The sequence below is a fragment of the Mytilus californianus genome, unplaced genomic scaffold (assembly GCF_021869535.1).
Source record: "Mytilus californianus isolate M0D057914Y unplaced genomic scaffold, xbMytCali1.0.p SCAF_2, whole genome shotgun sequence".
Lineage (NCBI taxonomy): Eukaryota > Metazoa > Mollusca > Bivalvia > Mytilida > Mytilidae > Mytilus > Mytilus californianus.
Genome location: NW_026262668.1, coordinates 10,253,447 through 10,276,725, shown reverse-complemented (window position 1 = coordinate 10,276,725; position 23,279 = coordinate 10,253,447). Strand labels below are relative to the sequence as shown.

At 31.9% G+C, this 23,279-nt stretch overlaps 1 protein-coding gene and 1 long non-coding RNA gene across 2 annotated transcripts; both read left to right on the top strand.

Moving 5' to 3' along the window:
* The first annotated feature begins 2,326 nt into the window (after positions 1-2,326).
* LOC127728873 (tripartite motif-containing protein 45-like) lies at positions 2,327-7,832 on the top strand. The gene is made up of 4 exons (XM_052236463.1): positions 2,327-3,302; positions 6,233-6,271; positions 7,384-7,437; positions 7,805-7,832. The coding sequence occupies exons 1-4, from the start codon at positions 2,524-2,526 to the stop codon at positions 7,830-7,832; spliced, it is 900 nt and encodes a 299-aa protein (XP_052092423.1). The 5' UTR covers positions 2,327-2,523.
* A 5,564-nt stretch (positions 7,833-13,396) lies between these two features.
* LOC127727902 (uncharacterized) lies at positions 13,397-18,664 on the top strand. The gene is made up of 2 exons (XR_007993880.1): positions 13,397-17,558; positions 17,899-18,664. It is a non-coding gene; the product is annotated as an uncharacterized LOC127727902 (long non-coding RNA).
* The last annotated feature ends 4,615 nt before the right edge of the window (positions 18,665-23,279 follow it).

Sequence of the window (23,279 nt, the reverse complement as noted above, 5' to 3'; positions counted from 1 at the left end):
AAAGGGAAAGTCCATGAAAACTGCCAAAACACAAACGCTCGACTGTACGTATTAACCAACGAATAATTTTGTTGTTGCTTTCAGGCACAAAAATGATTAAAAAAAAAAAATACGAGAAACCTTTCGACCTTTTCGGATTTCGTGAATTCATGAATTGCATTTCGAGTCATATATAGCGTGCGTTTGACCAGAAATGGACTAGACGAAATTAAAGCTATGAAAGCAGTGAACATTTGAAATTCTTGGATAGCTGAGTGATTAACATACAAACGAAAAGATAAGTCTTTTTTGAGTTGATACGTGTCCATATCCAACTAAGTCAGACATCACGTGACTTTTGTGACGTATACTAGCCGCCATTTTGTATTATATTGCCCCATATAAAATGCATAGGTGCTTCAATAAAGTTGAGTTTTCTCATGAACCTGACCCGTTTTCTAACTTTTGCAAATCAATCCTTGATATTCAAACATATTTCTATCAAACAATGTTGGTCCTAACAGTTTAATTTTTGATTAAATTCGGTCACTGGAGTACGTAAAACGTACTTTTTCTCGTTATTTCTCCGTTGACTCAATGCTAAATTACCGATACCCATGTCTACTTGTATAACAAATAAAGAAATTCCGTTAATAAAAATAAAACTTTGCAACTCGATTAAGTATATTCAAACATATATATGGCGAAAAATACTATTTAAAACAGTTTAATTTCTGGGCAATTTCGGTCAAAAATCGATTTAAAAAAGTGAATATTTCGGGATTTTTCAAAATGGCGGATGATGTATATGGAAATGTTGCAGCAAATCGAGGATTTGTATAGTAAGACTTTCCTTGATTTAATTTAATTTTCATGTAGAATCTCTGATGTTTCTGTTATTTTCTTTGGTGATATTTCGATATGATTGATTTCAAAATTTATTGATTAAAAAAATATTATTTTAAGTGTGACACGGGAAAATTTTATTTTGACAGATATCCAGGATATACTGTTACCAGAAAATAGTTAACAATAAAATTTATAATAAAATTTTTTCTCTTCTTTTTTTAAAAGGTTTTTTTCCTGTTTTCTGTATAATTTATCTTTCTTTAGAAATATATTTATACATTCCTTTTAGAACAAAAAAATATTTACGTCCCAAGAGAGAAAAAAATCCCAACAATTATTATAGATAAATATTCCATACCTTCAAAATCCCATCACTTGACGAACAGGTGAACTCTGACTTTGGATGTAATGTTACATAACAATATATTGTCAGGTAGACGTGCAAACCAAAAGCAACCAGGTGACATTAAACATCCTGTGTATACATGTATTACCAGAGTTTAAATTTTGTGATATACAAAAGTTTTCATAACTGTACAAATAAATATCTTCTCTTCCCCGTGTCAAACCAGAAGAAGTATGTATCATAATAAACTTAAAGAAAATATGAATATTATAAAAAAAAATCTTTAAAAAAATAATTTTTGCTTTAAAAGATAATCAAACTAATATTTATGTTTCTTTATTTTGTATTATTTCGTAAAAAATTAAACGAGATTTCATTGAATATGATTTTATTATTTATTTTTTTAATTCAATATTTTAAGCAAAATCCAGGCATTCAATAAATCGATATAAAGTTAAACTTGTGTAAAAAAATTTGTTATTGTATACATTTCAACAGAGACATATAATACAATTGCTCTGATTTCAACAACATTTATACCCGACAATATTTATCGACAGAGTTATCGGTCCTGAATAGGACTGATATAGTTGGGTATGATAATTTGTCAATCTAATTCAAATAAAATTGATACCGTTAATGTCAACTTAATGCCTTGTTTATAATATATATATGAATGGAAAACGCGTTATAGCGCTATTGCAATCAAATTAAGTGTTTATAAATCTTAAAGTTATCGCATTAATTTGGCGCTTCTAACGCGCTGTTCTGGATTTAAATTCAGGGGCGGATTCAGGCGTAGGCGTGGCGGGCGTGCGACACCCCCATATAATTTGCCATAGGTTATCCACCCACTCTAGAAGAATATTCAATAATTTTACCTCCACAAAAATTTAAATTTGTGCCCCTTAACTAAAATCTTGGATCCACCCCTGACAATCAGGAACCCTCACGACCAAAACTGTATCACTGGGGATGTATAAATACTCGAGGAGCTATAATGATAAAAATTTAAAGGCATGTTCAACAGCCATGACAATGGCGATTTATTTAACACATTTGTAATTTATTTTGTTTTTTTTCTTTTAAAATGGTTACACTTCTTTGGTTTTTTTCCACGTATGTCTCATTAATGCTATAAATAAGTCGAAATGCTGTAATTGCATTTAAATTTTGTGTGAAGCCGATATAAAGGACAAGTACACACGAGTTCCAAAGAATTTTACCTGAATAAAAATACGACAAAAATCAATATATATATACCTATTTAAAATTATTCGGTCGTGGAATAAATATATTGATGAAGTAAATTAACAATTAACTGACAAGTGTGTATATGAGGTTTCAAAATGGCGCAGACAGCTCTAAAGACGTGTGAAATTTGTGTGAGTTCCGCTGGAACAAAATACTGCACCACATGTGAACAATTTTTCTGTGATAACTGCAAAGCTATGCACAACAGACAAAAGATTTCCAAAGATCACACATTTAAAGATAGTGTAAACGTTGTACAGGGTATCAAAACAACAACATCTAAGTGTAAGGAGCATAAAGAAGACACGATTTTTGTCTGTAATGACTGTTATGTGTCGGTATGTTCAAAATGCATTACAGGTAAACATAATGGACATAAACTGTCTGATATTGACGAATCGGTGTCAAGTCTAACTAAAGTAACAAGAACTGAAATCCGTACAATATTAGATGCTGCAGCTAGTAATGTTACTGTTGTAGAAAAAAGTCTTAAGAAATTTGATTCGGAAGTAGAAGTATCTGTTAAAGCAATTCAAGAACATGGCAGCAAATTGAAAAAGTTAATTGACCGGGAAGTCGACGAAATGGTCGTTACTACAAAAAAGAAAGCCAGTGTGGAGAAAGAACGAGTAAGAAAGATTCTTACAGATGTCAGGACTGTTCTTGAAAAGGCATCAGTTTTAGAACAAAAACAGAATGAATTACAGAAAAACAAAAATGATTCGTCAACTTTACTTTCTAAGCTTCTTATTCTAGCTGGGGAAATTGAAAAACTTCAAACAATACATTTTGTAGCAGGTCCAACTAGTTCATACAAACCAGGAGTAACAACAAATAATTATTTGACTGAACTCCTCGGAAAAAGTGATTTTAGGCAAGTATATATATGTTATATCATTTTTGAATTGCCGACAATTTGTTAAAACCCAAAACAAAACATACCCGTATCGAAGAGTTTTGGAATTAATTTCACGAGAAACTATCATTATCAGATGCAGATATAGTCAAAAATAGATAAATGTACATAGAGTTATATTAACATAAGGGTTCTTAATAGAAGTGGCATGAACATATATTGCATTGGGAAGTAGCAATCCTATTTCTTATGGATTTTCGACATTTACCAGATGAGGTCGAATTCATAAGAATAGAATTTTATAGAAATGTAAAATAACCTCATATCATATCTCAGATGATATCTTAGGGCGCTAACACTCAGCCTTTGATAGTATCGGCCTAGTGGTAGAAGTATATTAACGTGAAATTTTATTACAATTTGGTGTACACATTTCATGATTTACCTACCTGGGGTGGGGATGGGGGTGGGTGATAATATTTTAGGGCGCTAACACTCAGCCAGTGGCAGTATCGGCCTAGTGGTAGAAATACATTAACGCAAAACTTTTACTATTGTAGTATTCGATGTACATTTCATGATTTAACCTACCAAAGTGTGTGTGTGTGTGTGTGTGAGGGTGTGTGTGTGTGTGTGTGTGTGTGTGTGTGTGTGATCTTAGGGCCTTGCCAGTTGTAATATAGTATAAATGTTACAGTAAATTTGTATAATCAGAGATTATGTAACATTCCTGATTTTTCACAGATTTTGTATAATTGGCCATCTTACCACATCTCCTTATTTTTATATCAAATGCACATTCGTATGTATTCTGAATGTAAATGCACTGCAAGTGCATGTAATTTGCTGTAAAAACAGACATTGATTGCTATTGAATATTTGTTTTCTGTTTTCTTTTATCAAATGAACAAGGAATTAAAACTTAGCAAACAAATGCAACTAAACGTACAGAAAACGAACAGAAAACATGCTTGACAGATTGAACACAATTTTGGAGGAGACAAACATTTGCTGTATTGATTTGATACAGATTCTGCATGTTGATCGCAGAAAGTAAGATCCAAAAAATATAATGGCCACTGTTCATGAAATGACTGAAAAGGATATTGTCTGGCTACGAAACAGAATTTTGCTCGGGTCCTACACAAGAAATCAATTTGAGGTGGCTGATTCACCTTTTTGGTACCTACTTATAATCATTTTTTTCTCTTCGACATTCGATAAAATCAGATGCAATATATATGTGAAGGACAAGGTTTTTTTTTAGGTGGATTTTGTTGCAAAAAAAACCAAAAAAAAAACAAAAAAAAGGAGCATGACAATGTTTGATAAGTAAATGTGCAATTTATTAGATGTCATCCAAATTTACAACGTAGTGTGTGAAAATAAATGATTTGTATTTAAGTATTGTGCTAAACATTTTAATATTCATTTTTTTAAAGATGTTTAAATATCATTTTTTTTTAAAATAAAATACGTTGTCTCATCATTCCAGTTATTATGAATAATCCCTGACATTTTTGCTAGTGATTATGCATAGTTCCTGAAAATTTTAGTGATTATATATAATTTTAAATATAAAGTTGCCAGTAATTATACATTTTCCCTATCAATTTCAGGGATTATACATAATCCCTAATTATACACATTTACTGTAACACATAAACGTTACACTTTATTTCTATTGTTGCGTTCGAAGTATACATTTCATGATTTACATACCAGGGGAGCGATGATATCTTAGGGCACCAATGCTTTAACACTCTTCCGGTGGAGGTATCGGCCCAGTGCATGGTAGTAGAACATTAATGTTGATATTTATTTCTATTGTTGCATTCGAAGTACATTCCTTGATTTTATCTACCAGGGGAGTAACGATATGTTAGGGTACTAACACTCGAACACTCTGCGGGTGGAAGTATCGGTCCAGTGCATGGTAGTGGTGCTTAAACATTAAACGTTATTAGATTGTTGCATTCGAAGTACATTTCATAATTTACCTGCCAGGGGAGTGTGTGATAATATCTCTTAACTTTTTAATGCCAATATTAATTGACCACAGCTAATATCTATATCTCCGGTATTACATAATTGAACAGACCCTTTATCACACAACTCAATGCTCAACTTAATACACAATTTTTGACCGGAATAAATAGTATGTTAGATAGTCGATATATAGAAATGGTAGATATCATTAAATGCCTATAATTACTTTTGATCTATACTACATAAATCTATTATGTAATTTATGTTCCAAGATGAAAGATTAAGGATTAATAAAATACCTTTTTTGTCAAAGAAAAGAATAAAGTAAAGACATGTATAAGAAAATGCAAGCATGGTCTATTTAACAGTTCAATGAAATAAACACTTTTTAAATTTTCGTGCCTTCAGAATATACCTTCATCACAACGGTCAAAGTAAAACATTTAAAATCGTGAATAGCTATATGACCTTAAAGGACACAAAAAGAAAAACCAAAACTCATCTTAAGATTAACCTTGCCTTTTTTAAGGTATTAATACATGTATATTTTTGATACAGGAATGCATTTTTCCAATGAAGAAAACAAGCAAAAGAATGAACATTCGAATAAAAATTAGTAACGTTATATTGTGTTGTTGAAAAAGTGCATTTTCAATACCTCTTTCTAGAAATTATTAAAAAAAACTTCAATAAAAAATGTACGACACCTCCTTTGAAGATTCCTTTGTCCAACCATATCAAATTCATTAAATTAGAAATATGTTGAAAACAGAAGTTGTAAAACATATATCTCTGCAACTGTATTTATCACACTCATATGTTTTTATACTCTCTCTCTCTCTGAACAGGAAAAAAAGTTCGTCTAGCTATATATCTGGCTCACAGCACAAACGATGCTTTGAATTTATTTAAAATTTTTGTCAATGATACTATACGTTCATGTATACTTTTACTTTCAGTGAGACGCATGTTACTTATATTGAAGGTGGATCTAGAATGTAAGTTAAGATACTATCGATATCGTAATGGGTTTATATTTTGTTTCTACGCTACTATGTCCGTCCATATATAGTTAACCATTACATATGCTTGTAAACGGGTGTGCGAAAAATCTGCATGCAAATTCTCGACGATAACTATGTTAATGTCATAAGACTTTAGGCTCTTTTACAACACCGACATACTAGCTTTTTTTTATGTACAAGCCCTTAAGAGAACAGTCCACAGGATGCCACGACAGCATACCTGGATATATCAAAGACATTTTGATTCCTAGCTGTGAATATATCTTTGTTGTTTCTTCCTTAGCGAAAAAGCAACGAATACTGATTTTCGTGTCTTCGGTTGACACTAACGGAAATTCATCTACAACCTCTCAAACTCAAGACAAGCACGCTACCATGTGACAGAGATGATTTTAATTATTAAATGTATCCAAATGAATATGCAATAAGTATATATTATTGTTTTAAGGCAAAATGAAAACAAATAGATCGATGAAAATAACACTCGTTCGAAGCACTAAATATTCTCACACACGAAATAAAACGTTGATTTACGTGAAATACGTTAAACTCTTTAACTCACTTATCGCTGCAGGGTAACAGTTTATGATCTACAAGTACAAGTAGTAACAGACATAATTTAATGAGATTATGTGTTAAAAACAAGTAAAAATTAAAAAGACATTGACATGCATCTACATAACAGTACATGGACTGGTATAGTAGACTGTTTCTGTAGTTAAGATGGTTTTAGCCGATAAGAGCCGTATACCTCTAAAAAAGAATAAAAAAAATAAAATAAAAAGGACTGTCCGTTCAAGTAGCATGCATTTCCTGGTCTGGAATAGTTGTTCACAACTGAAACCAATACGTTGGACTGTTAAAGTCTGTTTGTTCTCTTCACATTGATTCAAACAGCACAATACTTGGTAGACCCCTAAAGCAGACATCTAGTTAACAATGTGTATATCACATTCACTAACAGTTCAGGTTAAAATGTCTTGGACGGACAGATACTTTTGAATAAAACAACTGGCGATTTTCCTGATGGTCTGAATTTATAATGTAATATTTATGAATAATCATTTTCATTTCTAACCTTGCAGGCACATCCTGACAAAAGATACCACACATGGACATTTATATCAATGCAGATGCGGGTAAGTATTTTTTAAAGAAAGCTTATTATCAGATAAAAACCAATAAAACGTAAAATACATAATAAATCGAGACAAATATTTGCGATCGCCTAACCCTCCTCTAACCTGGGACAAAGGTATTACAGCAAAACATAAGAACAACATAAAACAAACGGGAAAAACAGTTAGAAATGGCTAAACTCAGTAGAACTGTTAGAAGCACATAAAACACCGATTTTAGAGTACTCACAGTTACTGAAAGCTAGTTCAAAACCGATAAAACTATAATAAATAAATCATGTTCTCACAGACTAAAAGTCTATCTGAATATTTCGTTTGCTATCAAAGAACCAGAAAACAAAGTTTGATGTTTACTTTTTAATTTCAGACATGAAATGATTTCTCCATCACAGTGAGTATATTTATATATGAAAGCACCAGTTCATATTATAATACCTATAATCCTTGATCAAAACTGAGCTGAGACAACATTCCATTTACTCTGATCGTTCAGAACCAATAATAAATCAAGGCACAAACCGAGGAACAATATCAAAATATAACACATGTTGAATAAATTGAGGATATAGCTTATTAAAGTTAAATTCAATTCCAACGTGAATTCACTGATATCATTTTTAAGATCGCCTATAGAACAAATACGTCAAATCAGTCAAAGGTCTTTAGACACGCTCTGTAGCCTATTCTAAAGTTAGAATACAAATATCTCTTGAAGTAAATTGTAATTGGTTCTGGTTGTTACGGTAATGGTGTAGATTATAAGTCACTAAAAAGTGGGGTTTTTACCAGACAGAATATGCATATTTCACCTGTAGGCGCACCATGGTTTTGTTTCCGTTGGACAGCTATTGATGTTTATCCTCAAGAATGATAGGGTGGTATTTGCCTTCCTGGTGACATAATTTTATGGAACCCATTTGATATTGCTGTCTATGGGTATTCAACCTTGTATGTCACTTGCAATGTATGACCGTAGATCGAATACTAGTAATCGGTTTCGATGATATTCCGCGTGTTGTTTCTGCGGATCTCTTCCCATTTATTGGTATTGAAGCCCATCATTCAGTTTAATATGAAGTTTGTCTAGGTCCTGATGAAGGGTGTTAGTGACATTTTTAGTGTTGATAGTTTTATACAACACGCAATCATCTGCAAACAAACGAACTCTGGAATGGACTACAGATGGCAGATCGTTAATATAAACTAGAATCAGTAATGGACCTAATACTGTTCCCTGAGGTACTTCTAATGTTACTCGGACTGTTTTGGGTAATACGCCGTCGACGACTACTTGTCTGTCTGAGAGTAAAAAAGTTTAACAAAATTACCGAACTCCAAGGCAAATTCAAAAAGAGGAAGTTCATAAAAACTGACAAAATCAAACGCTATCGACCAACGGAACAAGTGAAAAACAACTGATATACTCCTTACTTGGTACATGCATTTCCCCAAGAAACTGGGTGGTTAAAGATTTTAATCAAAGATAGAGTGTGTCTGTAACTCCAAAATAGTGTAATTAAGTGGCTACTCGTTCAAGAGGAACTTCGCTACTTTGCTGAATTATAATAGGATAGCATCTTTCTTTGCCTTTGAGTTTACTCCTTGATGAGGTCGTTGATTGTTTTGAAGAGTTTGTTTTTACAACATCGTCTCTTTTGAATCCATGTTGTTCATCAGTCAAAATATTATTGGCCTCCATATGACCGATAATCTGTGTGTGATTACTTGTATATATAATACTAGACTAAAGTATATACTATATATTCAATCACTTCACGACCTTAAAACCTTACAGCAGACAGAGGTAAGGGATACTGGATGCTTTTGTCTTTTTCCTTTCTTCTCGGGGTTACTCTCAGTTGTCATCTTGTACTGTGCCTTGGTCGATTGAGGCATGTGTGATCATAGTTAAGATTAGTGTAAATCCCGACGCCATAGTCTTCATAAATTTGTAGAAATGTGACCTTGTCCACTTATCTTGTTGGCATTCAAGCTTTGAAGCAATTGAGTACAACATTTTGTAATATTTTAATAATCAGTGCCAATTCGTATCGTGAGTTCCCCTTGTTAGACATGTAGTTTAAATTCTCTGTGTTCAAGAACAATGAAAATAAGTGGTTACTAGTAAGTGTTTCAGCTTTTTCTGACGAAGGATGTAGTGTGTTGTCATCACGTAGTGGGCGATGCCAGAATTTTCTGGTTTCCTGCTTTTGATTCAAAAGACAAAGAAGAAGGTATGATAAGACCCCTTTTGGTCTCTTGAATATGAAAATAAAAAAAACTATTTATAAATCTACAACATAACATCCTTACAATAATCATAAGACATTAGTGTGTCGGACATCAGGAATTCGATTTTAAAATTTTGTCATATTGACATTAAGGGTTTCAAACATGTTTTATTTTAGTGCAAAATATAGGAACTACCAAGGAAGGCTAATTTTGAAACCTTGTCATTACTATTTAGTTATAAGTAAGAGCTTTACCAAAACGATGGTTTGCTACAAAGGTATTTTACACAGATGTCAATGTGTGAAAATATCTTTTTGGTTATATCTCTTGCTCATATTTATTTAGACCAACAACTATGCGTTATATAACAATTTTAGTCAATTCCAGTGATCAAATAATGGCTCTTATCATACATTATCCTTTCTTGTTTGTTTTATCCTCGGAGATCACGTTGTTTAAATGGACTTTTTTCAAGCTGCACTGCTTTCTGTCTACAATTTATGGTACCATTCTCAATCTGATTTCATGTTGTTAAGTTTTGCCTTGTAATGGTTCCTCTTTTTTGTCTTGCTGTTTGCCTTGGTGTTACGATTGCACTATGGTTGGCTATATCTGGTTATAGTATATTTTGATGATATAGTTCATGCTGATTTTAACTCATTCCATAGCGTGTTACTTGTAATTATTGGTGTTGTATTCAGCTCAAGGTCTTCGTTCATGGATTCAATCTTAGCCCTGGATCATATGATATGGCCCTGTAGATGCCTTCTCCTTTATGGGATTTAGCTACTATCTATAAGGACTACATCGTGAGCACTGAGACCAGCTAGTAATAATCATTCACCTTCTAATGAGGGGCGGTTTGTAGAGAAGATATCTAACGTGTTATTATGACGAGTTGGAACATTGATGATCTGTTCACAACTTATGTCTCAGAACGTGTCGACGAATGATTGGCTATTGGTGTTAAATATCGATGACTTTTGATGGTGTTGCTTTTCCAGTTGATATTCGGAAGATTGATGTCACTACCTATCCAGATAATGTGACCCGATGACTTTTGTCAATGTCCTACATAGTGTTGAATAGGGTGTATTCAACATTATTATCTGTTGGTATAATAAGGCTGCAGACAAAAATAGGCTTGGTAGTTTTAGATGATGTTTGTTTTTCCTAATGCTTTGAAAGTTAATCAATTTTCTGCTCTTCTTTTGTATGGAGTTGTTTGTCCCGTTCTGTACATTTTTTCCTATCATAGGTGTGGACTGGGTTGCCAAAATATATGTCAGATGTACCTGTGTCAAGTGAATGTTCCACTCTAGAAATCAATTTGGACGTAGAAGCGCTGCCTTTCATTTACTCAAATTCATTGAAAAATCTTGATTTGAAGTTTGGTATACCGCAACAACATCAACTAAATCATATAGCTTCTTATGACTCGTACACTGCTGTTTTCATACCAAAACAGTCTAGTGAAGTAAAATTTTGCATTCAGTACAAGCTACTGATCGCACTGTTGTTGACCAGCATACTGTTTTACTGCATAATCCACATGAATATTTAGGGATCCTGGGCATGGATTAGGATGACAATCAGATGAGATCATGATCGTCAATTGAAAAATGTATCTCGCGTGAAACGAAGAAGCTCTATCATGCGTATAATAAACATGTGCTTCAACATATTGTATCGCTGATATTCATAACATTTGGGGAAGGTCTAAACACCTCTTCGCATTCTATTGTGGTGTTAATATCTGGTTTTATGATACATTTAGATCTCTGTAATTTCGATATAAAACGCGTTTAGAACGAAATAATCATAATATTAGAAACACAAACTTAAGACGCACCTGGTCTCGATCTCTTTTGGAGTTCAAGGGGTTCCCTCAGTTTTTGTTTGTTACCTTGATTTGCTTATTTCTTATCGATTTTCGAAATTTGAACATCGGAAACTATTGTCGCCTTCATTAACTACTCACCATTTGCATCGGATTCAACACCTCCATTTCGAGGCTTGAGGAAAATATAAAATCTAGTATCAAGAAAATCAATATTTGTAAATAGCAAATAATGCAAAAAGTATATATCTTCGTTATTAAAAAGAATGAACATGAACATGAAAATAAAAAAATAATCGAGATATGTATTGCGAATGAGACGACTATCCATCAACCACTTGCACCAAAGAAACGAGCGCTACTATAGACATAGTTACTGTACAGCGTACTTGTACTTATACTTAGTAATCTAATACTAAAAAAAAAATCATGTTTCACAACTTTCTTAATTACCTCCTAACATGACAACTTATTCTTGTCATTTTTGTGTTATTAAGAAATTTTTAAAATTTCTAAATATCAGTTCGTAATTAACAATTTTTTTTCAGTGAGTAAGTATCAAGCAAGATAAAGATGAGTATTGTATAGATACCTAGCTATTGTTAAAGACTGTTGCCCTCTAGATGTGTTTGTTGGTTAATTTTATGATTGGTTTGCTGTTTCATAAATGTACACTCCGCCTCATTTTATTCATACGTAGATTCTTAACAAATACAATATACAAATACAATTGCTCGATGCAAATCATATTATAATTGAAATGATCTAGCCTTGTCTGAGTGAGTGATATCGAAAATGACACAAACGAGACAAACCTACACTTTACAATGATCTACCAACTCATAATCAAAATATGCAGAATTCAGATCAAAATCTAATACTTTTTATGTTGTGTAAATTCATGAGCAGATAGATTGTTCCTATTGGGTATATTAGTAAAATAGAGATGTAACCGGTTGAAAATATCACCATCGCAGACAGATGCATTCAACACTATTAAATCTAATAGAACACAAACATAACATGCAAACATCGCCTATAATAAACTTTGTCTGAGGGAGTTACAACCTTAGATCTAATACATATGATTAATTTAATATTAAAAATTATAATAACAATGTATCATTAACACCATGCAAATGCAAATGCATCGTATATTTGACGGGTGGTACGAACAGAATAAGACAATTCACCTGCAGCTGTCGATTCATAGTAGCAATAATAACGTATCATGCCACTAGTGGAGCAGAATATGTACCCTTCCGGAGCACCTAAGATCATCTTAGGTTTTGGTGGGATTCGTGTCGCTCAATCTTTATATTTCTATATAATGTTTTGTGGACTTGTTTGTCTTTTCGTCGTTTTTTTGTTGTTTTTTTTTTGCCATGGCGTTGTCAGTTTCTCTTCGACTTATGGGTTTTGAATGTCCCCTTTGTATCTTCCGCCACTTTTTTCTATGTTTCTGTTATAAACTTCATCAAGATCAACCGAGAACAAAAGCTGTGAACCAAATACATAATAATATAAGAAAAAAAATACCGAACCCCAAGAAAAATTCAAAAACAGGGAGTCCATAGAAACTGACAAAATCAAACGTTCAACTATATCAACCAACGGAACGACTGGCAAACAACTGTCATGTTCTTGAATTGGTACAGGTATTCTCCAAAGAAAATGGTGGGCTAAACTGGTTTTAAAACTAGGTAAACCTACCACTTGTAATCGATTATATGCACAAAAAGGACATATATAGGACAACCATGATCGTCTCATGTCAACCTTGACTGGATAGGTTACAACCCTGCTGTTAGTACAACAACGTAATTGATAAATTGAATACATTTATAGCGTATAGTAAATAGTACCATTTTTTGTTGTATTTTTTTTTTCAGTCTGTAAGTACAAAGCAAATAGCAGATAAGTATATTTTGTATAGAATAAGAATAAGAAGAATAAGAATAGTTAGAGTTCAGTTAAGGGCCCTTGATGGGCAGCATGTTATTTATACGCAAAACAATTCACCAAGACATATAGCAACAACAACAAAATACAAATTGTAATTTTTACATTGAAATGATATATTAAATGTTCATATAGTTATAGAGCTACATATATTTCTTCATCTTATATAATCATGTACAATTGATTCCTGGCAGGACCAGAACCATACAATCATTACAATAATAACTGTTATGACTTGATTATATTAATTTACGTTTCGTCTGACATCTAGACATGTAAAAACATTATTCCCTAAATATTTTAGAATAGACAAATTTTCATAAATAAATAACCAAACAAATATTGCCTCATTTGAGAGATCTGAAAAGTTATGACAAATATTGTTTATTTCCTTGAAAAATATCTGCCTAGCATCATTGTATGCTGGACAACTAGTAATAAAATGTTGTTCATCTTCAACCATATTAAGGGTACTGTTCTTACAAAGCCTCTGATCTCTTTCTATATGTATCGTTTTATACCTATCTCTTTCTATATGTACCGTTTTATTACTGTCTCTTTTTATTTTGAGATCATGGGCACTGATTATGAGTTTACATATGGCACTTCTCAATCAAAAATTATTTAAAGATAGACAAATTTCTTAAAAAAAACATGTTTTTAGTTTGAAATAAGTATCCAATTTATTACTTTTTGTATCTGTTATTTTTGTGTTCCAAAATTTTACAAAACTATTTCAATGTAATAAAATCAAACAAATAATAGATATGCTTACACACAGTATATTCGGTTCAACTTGCTTGAAAAGATATAACCGTTGTTTCGTATTACGGTTATCAAAAGACCATTAATATTCCTCCATAACTTGACTTTGCATTTGAATTTTAGATAATATCTGTAATCTTTTTAAAAGACAACTTAACATACTCTTAATACCATTCATTCATTGGTGCCAGTCGCTGAAACATAAGCAATGCATTGTCATGGATATATATTAGAATAAAACACATTGCTAGCACGTGTTATATCGTCTCATCGGATTAGTTTAAACATGAATTCTAGAATAGTTCATTTTGAATCTAAAATTAAATGAAATTTTATACTTTGAATGTCATCGTTTTCAGTGTGAACCACACTTTTGACTGAAATAGCTATTATTCTTCAATTATGGTGTTAGGGATCAGTATGTTAGGGAACACCACTACCGAACAGGACCTATACAGGACAACCAAAAATCTACGACGATTTAAAATAGATTAGCCTTTTCTGATCTGTTTACATACTATTAAAAAGTCCATAGGTTTCATATTGGAAATATATGCATTCGCAGTTCGTGTTCTTCAATCTGTTGTTTACTATGTAGTTTTCTTTTGTTGGTTCCGCTTTTTCTTTTGATCATTGTGATGTATGTGTAACTTTTTCTTTGACTTAGACTATTGTATGCTTAGAATAGACATGTATGTTGATTGTTGATTTGACCTGGCAATCTTATATATATTGTAGCAGACGAACTGTTATATAAACTGTATTTCATGTATCATTCTATCTTTTTCAGCCCGTAAGTATCTAAAGAAAGATAAGTATACAATTTAATTTCAATGAAAATCATTTGTTAACGAAATCTTATAATGTACAAAACTACTCAAAGTCATTGAAAACCCGAAAACTATCTCAACAATTTTGTTAAAAAGATATTGAGAAATAAAACCCTGAAAGCAATTTTTCACTAACATTTCAATTTTTTACTATAATCTTGAAAACTATAATAGGTAGGTAGAAACTGAAACAAGCGATTGATCAACAATACAAACTAAAATCTACAAAAATGCCAATATGACCAAATCCATTTGATGACTCTGTTAATGAGTTATTGCCCTTAAATGACGATATTTGACTAATTTTCAAGTGTTTTATATTTATTTCAATTTTTGGCAGGTGAGCGATTCAGACTCTTACGTCCGCTTGGTATTAGTTTTTGTTTGTGGTCTTGACAAATATAACACAAGAAATATGTCAGAAAACCTTTCGAACATTAAGATGGGATTTTTTAAATAGATGTTTATATTTATGTCCGAACTTGTTATTTACTTCGAAATAGAAAAAAAAGAAACATATTAAGTGAGGTACAATTTGTAATAAATTAATTGACCATGAATGATTTTGAATCCAAAAAATGGTGTTAAGCTGTATGTCATACTAGTTATTGGTGTGTTTTTATTGTCGTGTCTGGGACGATAGGGAAGGTGAGACATAGCTATTATACATTCCGTCCCCTTGTCGTCGGGCGTCGTTGAAGTTTTTATGCAACATTTTGGTTCAGTCTATGATAAAAGCTTTTTAGATCAATAATGTTATAAAACCTCCATCGAATTTTTCAAAACTTTAACAGAAGCTTCTCCATGTTTAAGGACAGTTTTCAGATCAAAATTATGAAAATATTTCTTTTCATATTCGTACTGATAAATGTACTTAGGTTATTTTGCATTTGAAATTTAGATACACTCAGTGTTTAAAGTATTAAGACATCAAAAACTTTGTTAAACCTTCATAGAATTTTACTTGATTTGGATTGAAGATTATTTATGATTCAGGTAACTTTGCCATGGTGTTGTCAGTTTCTCTTCAACTCATGAGTTTTGAATGATCCCTTAGTATTTCCGCCTATTTTTAACATCTAAAGCACATTTTTTTTCTTATTCATTTTTCTCTGTTGTTTTGATAGATGTTGTTTAGCATTTATCATTAAACTTTCACCCGGACAGCAGCAATCGTAGACGAGACAAAGGGCTCAGCTGAAGCCTTTACGAATATTTAAGTACATGGTTTCCTTTCAGACAATCGCCGAGATATAGCCTTTTTGTGCTGATGCGGCGTAAAACATATTGTTCAAAGGGTCTTCGATCCATTTCGACAGCTCATTAATCGACCAAACGGTCATTCTAAACAAACATTTCGTAGTAAAGCCTATTAGTCTTACAGACAGAACGGCATATAAAAAATAAATCAATCAAAACAGACTTTTAGATTTAGCAATTTAACAAAAACAGAAAAGGCTTTTGGTGAATATTATGTACAGTGGCAATTGAACATATTTTCTAAATAATGCCTTTAAACAAATTATATTATATAACGATTTTTAGGTTGCAATATATAGTTGTATTAAACTATAATGTGTCTTGATAAATAAATTATTCTAATGACTGTTACATTTTTCAGGATGTAAGTATCAAGAAGGAATAGATAAGTAAATTTAGAATGTAAAAAGAAATGGCATAACAGAAAATTATACATAAGTAACTCATACTGCAATTTAAGAACACAATCCATATTTAAATTGAAAAATAGATTTCAAACAATAAACATTTGAAAAGGTTACCCTATGGTAGCTGAAATATATAAACATGTCGAAAAACTTAGATAACTGTGAAGATTTCCAGCCAGAAAAACAACTAGACTATAAATGAAAATCATTTAAAAAAAAAACTATTTTGGTTTGTTATCACGACAAAGTTTTATCAGGTAAATAACAGGTTGTTTTTGTTATGAAATCGACTTTGGTGAACAATAACAAGTAAAATAAACAAGAAAATTCCAAAAATCAGAAGTCGGAGAAATACAATTAACACAATCACCTGAAGAAAAAGGACGAAAAGACAGCCAATATTGCACAGAAAGCGACAGAGTAAACAAAACAATCCATCTTCGTAAACTCAGGTGCTGTGGAAGGGAAATACATGGGTAATATACGTTCCGATTAATTTGATCGTTTACTACGTGTTCAACTTGGTAAATTGGTAGGGTACAAATAAACTCATCATAGATACCAAGATTAAAATTTTGTATGCCAAAAGTCTACAAAAGACTCATTAGTAACGCTTGAATCAAAAAAGTTAAAAAAGGCCAAATAAAGTACGAAGTTGAAGAGCATTGAGGATCCGACATTCCGTAAGGTTTTGCTAAATACAGCTAAGGTAATCTATTCCTGGCGTAGAAATTTCGTAGTATTTCAAAAAAATCAAAATGGATTTATAGTTATGACCAAATTAATTCATTTCGATTTGATTTTTAGATGTAAACGTTGCTGGAAGTAAGTATTCTTAATAAACAATAATCGACAAAGTAGGTATTTCAGCATGTAATTGTTTAACATAAAGCAGACTGTATTTGAGCTTGGTATGAAATTGTAATATCAAGATAAGAGAAGTTTTTCAGATATTGCAGGCAATGCATTCTTGAAAATCCACTAGTAATGCAATCATTTTTTTCTACAGGAAGAACTATTAAAATAAATTCAACTTCATCATCTACATTCCAACTTATTTCAAAAATTTGAAAGTCGTATGACATATTCCTCCATCTGCAAGTATCTTTTTATGGAACTTAGATAGTCATATTGTCATAAAATAAGACTTTTTTTCTATTTTTAGACACAACTGGAAACATATCAAAGACGTCTGAACCAATTGACTTACACGTTAAGAAACTGTACTAACAGTTGGAGTGTTGCTATGTAGAATATACTAGTTAGATATGAACATTTTTTATAGTTTGAAAATACATTACACTGAAAAATATTACATGTAAATGAAAAAGTATAATATCAAAATTAATGTATATTGACATAATTCTAAAAATAAATATTATACTTTAATTTAAGGTGTGCGTAATTGAACGCATGTAGCTGATTTTGGGATAAAACTCGTGCGTCGTAAAATATGCGATGTATCGATTACCCTTTTTCCAGGCAACTATAAATTTACGCACAAGCAAAATAGACTTTGGACGGTTTATTTAAAAAAAAAGAACCCTTGTTCTATGTCAATACTGCATCAAATTTTAAATGATTTTAATAAGAATCTGGGTATGCTCAAAGTGTAGTTATAACTGGACGGTTGGAAGAATAATTCAGTAACTTTTCCCAAAATTTGGACATAAGGACGGCTTAACGGATAAACTGACGAACGAACATTTCCTCGTTGTTCAATATTCATTAATTAGACAAAATTGGTTCCGCACTTGCTAGGCATTTATCGTTCATAATATCATATCTGAAACTAAAAAAATGTATACATAAGCACGTGAAAATAGTTGGCTAGGCTTGGTATGGCCTGAAATGATATTCCAAGATCATTATTCAAGGTTTGTCATAGCTTCACAAGTTTTTAAATTTTCAACAATAAAAATAGGATCATATTTACTTTGTTTGTTTGAAAAAAATATTCTATGAGATCAGTGGGCTGCCGATACTGTTTTTAAGCAGTAAAAAGGAAAGTTTCCTTATTAACAAGACAATGTGGATTTATATACTGTACTTCACCATAAAAAAGATCTGTCATATTTGATTAATGGATATGGATGACTTCTACTATTTCATGCTCTTTATCTCTCTTTTAAAAGTTCACTGGGTCTTCTCTGTTTGTGATCTGAATACATTCTGGTTACTTCGGCTGTTCGAATTGCAGTACCTTTTACTAACAACGCGCAATGTAGATAAGTGCTGACACCTGGACTGCGTTCAATATCGTAGCAACTAATATAGCCGCTATGTCTTAGATATGTATCTGTGTTGAACAATATGCTACCTAGCTAGCCTATCAAAAAGACGTCATGAGTAATAACCATTCCGACGCCATTTTGGATTCTCGAGATAGCATGATTAGTTTGGGCTATCTAGATCTACTAAGCAACTAAATGTTTTGTTTTTACTTGTATTTTTGCTATCTTCTGGACCGTTATTTGAGAGTTTTGTTCCTGTACTGATTTTTAGTGCACATAAAATAATATAGGATATATGGTATGAATGTCAATGAGACAATTATCCACAATAGACCATATGACGTAGATGTTAGCAACTATAGGTTACCATACGGCCTTCAACAATGAGCAAAACCCATACCGCATAATAAGCTATAAAAGGCCCGTACATAACAAAATGTAAAACTATTCTGAATAGAAAACCAACAACAAATGCAAAACAAATATATACAGCAACAAACGACAACCACTGACTGACAGGCTCTTGACTTTGTAACCTTTGTTATTCCACTGTTCGGAATTAAGAAGGTTGACTTCTTAGAAAACAGTTTATATCCACCATTTATTCACGAGCCTTTCAGAAACTTAATCAGTAGTTGTCCTATGTCATATCTTAAAAAAAATTTATTTGGAGAATTTTGTGTTGATGACAGAACTTTGATCATAGTTTCTGTTTACATTATTCACAACATTTTTAAAATTCGAAACGATTTAAGGATTGACATATTGTACATACACTTGTCTAATTGTGTGAAGACCTTAATGTTGACTTGTTATCTGTGTTATTGAATCATTGACATGCTGGGTCTAAATAAAAAGCGTTCATGGCAACGTCCTATATAGTTCATTACCTTGTTAATATTTATCATATCATGTTCACCGTGCTCTATTCATCTTACAGATTATAAACTAAAAATATGAATAAAAGGAGACATGGGTTGCGCGTTTAGATGGCATCTATTCACAACAAACATTTTCTACTTAAGCTTACGGCACCCCCAAACATATCTTAAAGTTCTGTAGTAAATATGGCATTAAAACATGCAGTGCAATAAACAAAAACAACTGTCAATAGCCAGTTTAATGATGATAAGAAGTTATAAAGGAACAAATTCTTTCAGGCCAAGGTTTATCAAAATCACGACTTTGTTCTAGTTATTAGGACTACTTTTTCTCAGTTAAGCTTCCCTCGCCGTTTATGATGGCTGCCTTGATTACCTTTTGTCTTTCCATAAGTTTTCTTGGTAAGTATTTTGTAAGTAGTATTTAATTAGTGGCCCATATAAAAATGTAGAATGGCATGATTCCTATATCAGCAGATCAACAGAGATTACTTCTTGTAACGGCAAGCATTCCATGAAACAGTAGTATTCGTTATAGTGTTACATTTACTTGTGTTTTTGGAGTATTAAATAGCAAACTACTTTGTATTGTATACTTTTATTATTTTATCACCTTTTCTATCGTTAGTTTGTCTTTCCTAATGGTGATAATTCGTTGGCTCCTTGGTATGGAGTACTAGTATTTATATTTATTTGAGATGAAAATGGTATCGGCCCGGGAAAGGGGGGGTAGTCAATATCACAAAAAAGGCTAATCTAACCCTGTCACATTTTAAACTGCCCTTTTGAAGTAAGGGAGTTCATACGTTTCTGTTTTTGCATACATCCTAGTGTTTTATGACTTTTATTCACAAAAGAATTGGTGTTGGTCACAAACGTTTATTGGTTCTTGTTAAAATACTCACAACTTGTTTAAACACGGGTGGCATAAACTCATCATAGATACCACGATTAAAAAAAAATACGCCAGACGAGCGTTTCGTCTACAAAAGACGCACCAAATAAAAAATGGTACAAACATTTTTTTTCAAAATTTTGAGCCCCAGTAGATTATATTTTTACTAATAAATATCAGTTACTTTTGAATCAATAAGAATATAAAGTAAAGAGCTTACAATGACTAACTTCAAAGATAACATTTTCTTTGCAATAAACAAGTAGATCAGAAGTACAATTTATATATTAATACAATAATAAAAAAATGTAATCAATTCTTTTTTAATTATTATTATAAATCAGAACCCTTAACACTATTGTGAGGTGGTGATAAAAATGGAGTGTTAAAACCTGAATACTGAAAAACAAAAAAAAAACGATAGAAGTAACAGTTATCCTGTTATGGACCTTGATATTAGAATGTCTCATGGTAATCTTCAATTCAAAATATATGAAAAACGGGATCACCTTTTCTAACGTTAATTTGTCTTTCCTAATGGTGATAATTCGTTGGCTCCTTGGTATGGAGTACTAGTATTTATATGTCACAGGCATTTACTTTTTTCTAATTCAGGTGTTTAATATATGAAATGAATTTGTGTCAGGCATTTAACAAAATGCCAGACAAATTTAATGGCATTTTACCAAATGCCAGGCAAATTTAAAGGCATTTTGCAAAATGCCTACAATTATTAAAAAGAATGAAATGTTGACAAAAACTGAGCCACTGAAATAATTGAACATAGCTGTTTATTTTGTGATAATAAAAACAATTCAACAGCACACAACTCGCGAATTAAAAGTTCCATACCACAAACATTCGTGCAGATTTTAAAAAATAACGATGTTCAAAGCACTTTAAAAAGCCACAAAATCAAAATTTCTGAAAACTTTGAATTTCTAAATCAAATAATAAAATCATTAAAATCAAAGATTTGACATTAAAATATCTACAGTTAAACATAAATCCTCTAAGTGCCAAACAACATGGGAAAATTTGTATAGCGAGTATATAAATTGGGAAAAAATTTGGCTAAATCTCAGTAAAATGGATATTAATAGAAAAGTTAAAGAATTTCAATGGAAATGTATACACAGGATTATATATACCGAAAAGAGACTACAAATAATGCATATGTCAAATGGAAAATGTCACTTATGTGATGAAAATAATAATATTGAAACACTCGAGCATTTATTTTATCAATGTACTTAGTAATAATGTTAAACCATTGATAGAAACAGTTGTCAGAAATTTACAACTTTGTAACCTAATACATAACGAGACGCTCGTTGAAAAAGATATTCTAATAGGAATCTGTACAGATAATTCGAATAATATAATTGTTAATGCAATAATACTTTATTTTAAATGGGCTATTTGGAAAATACGTTATAAATGCAAATTCGATAAAATTAAACTGAATATGCAGTCTATACAAAGCCTGTTGAAATTGGCTAAGGACAAACTGGGGTAAAGAAATATAGACTGCATTTGTTTGCACCTGTCCTAAGTCAGGAACCTGATGTTCAGTGGTTGTCGTTTGTTGATGTGTTTCATAAGTGTTTCTCGTTTCTCGTTTTTTATATAGATTAGACCGGTTTTTTTCCTGTTTGAATGGTTTTACACGTCATTTTTGGGGTCCTTTATAGCTTGCTGTTCAATGTGAGCCAAGGCTCCGTGTTGAAGGCCGTACTTTGACCTATAATGGTTTACTTTTACACATTGTGACTTGGATGGAGAGTTATCTCATTGGCACTCATACCACATCTTCTTATATCTATTCTCCCGTTCGTCAGTAAAAATCATGCTGAAGAGGGGAATCTGTTTGGCTGTTTTGCTGTGAGGATGTGTTAATTCTAACCATTTTTAAATGGGAACCTTATGGAAGGAAAGTGACACAGATAATGAACGTTACGAACACTTTGACGGGTCCGTATATGGCCTACTGAAAGGCAACATTTCTGTCCCTATCTAAAAAGTAAAATAACACAAATACCGAACTCCAAGGAAAATTCAAAACGGAAAGTTCCTGATCAAACGGCAAAATCAAAAGCTCAAACATATCAAACGAATGGAAAACAACTGTCATATTCCTGACTTGGTACAGGCATTTCGTTGTATAGAAAATGGTGGATTAAACCTGGTTTTATAGCTAGCTAAACCTCTCACTTGTATGACAGTCGCATAAAATTCCATTATATTGACAACAATGTGTAAACAAACAAAACAGACATAATAGTTAAAAATGTCAAAAATAGTGGTACAACAGTGAACATTGTTAACAGTCTAACATTCAATATCTAGAGGCAGTGTAGTTTCATGCCCTTTATTTTGTATTTAAATGATATATTTGTTTCTTCAAATCTACTGTAACCGAGCAGACAATTTGTTGAATTTCAGTCAACTAACAAAAATTCTAGGCTAGGTGTTTTATTTTGTATAGTCACGGTTAGGTATTTTATAAGTTGCCTAAAATTTCAGACATTTTACA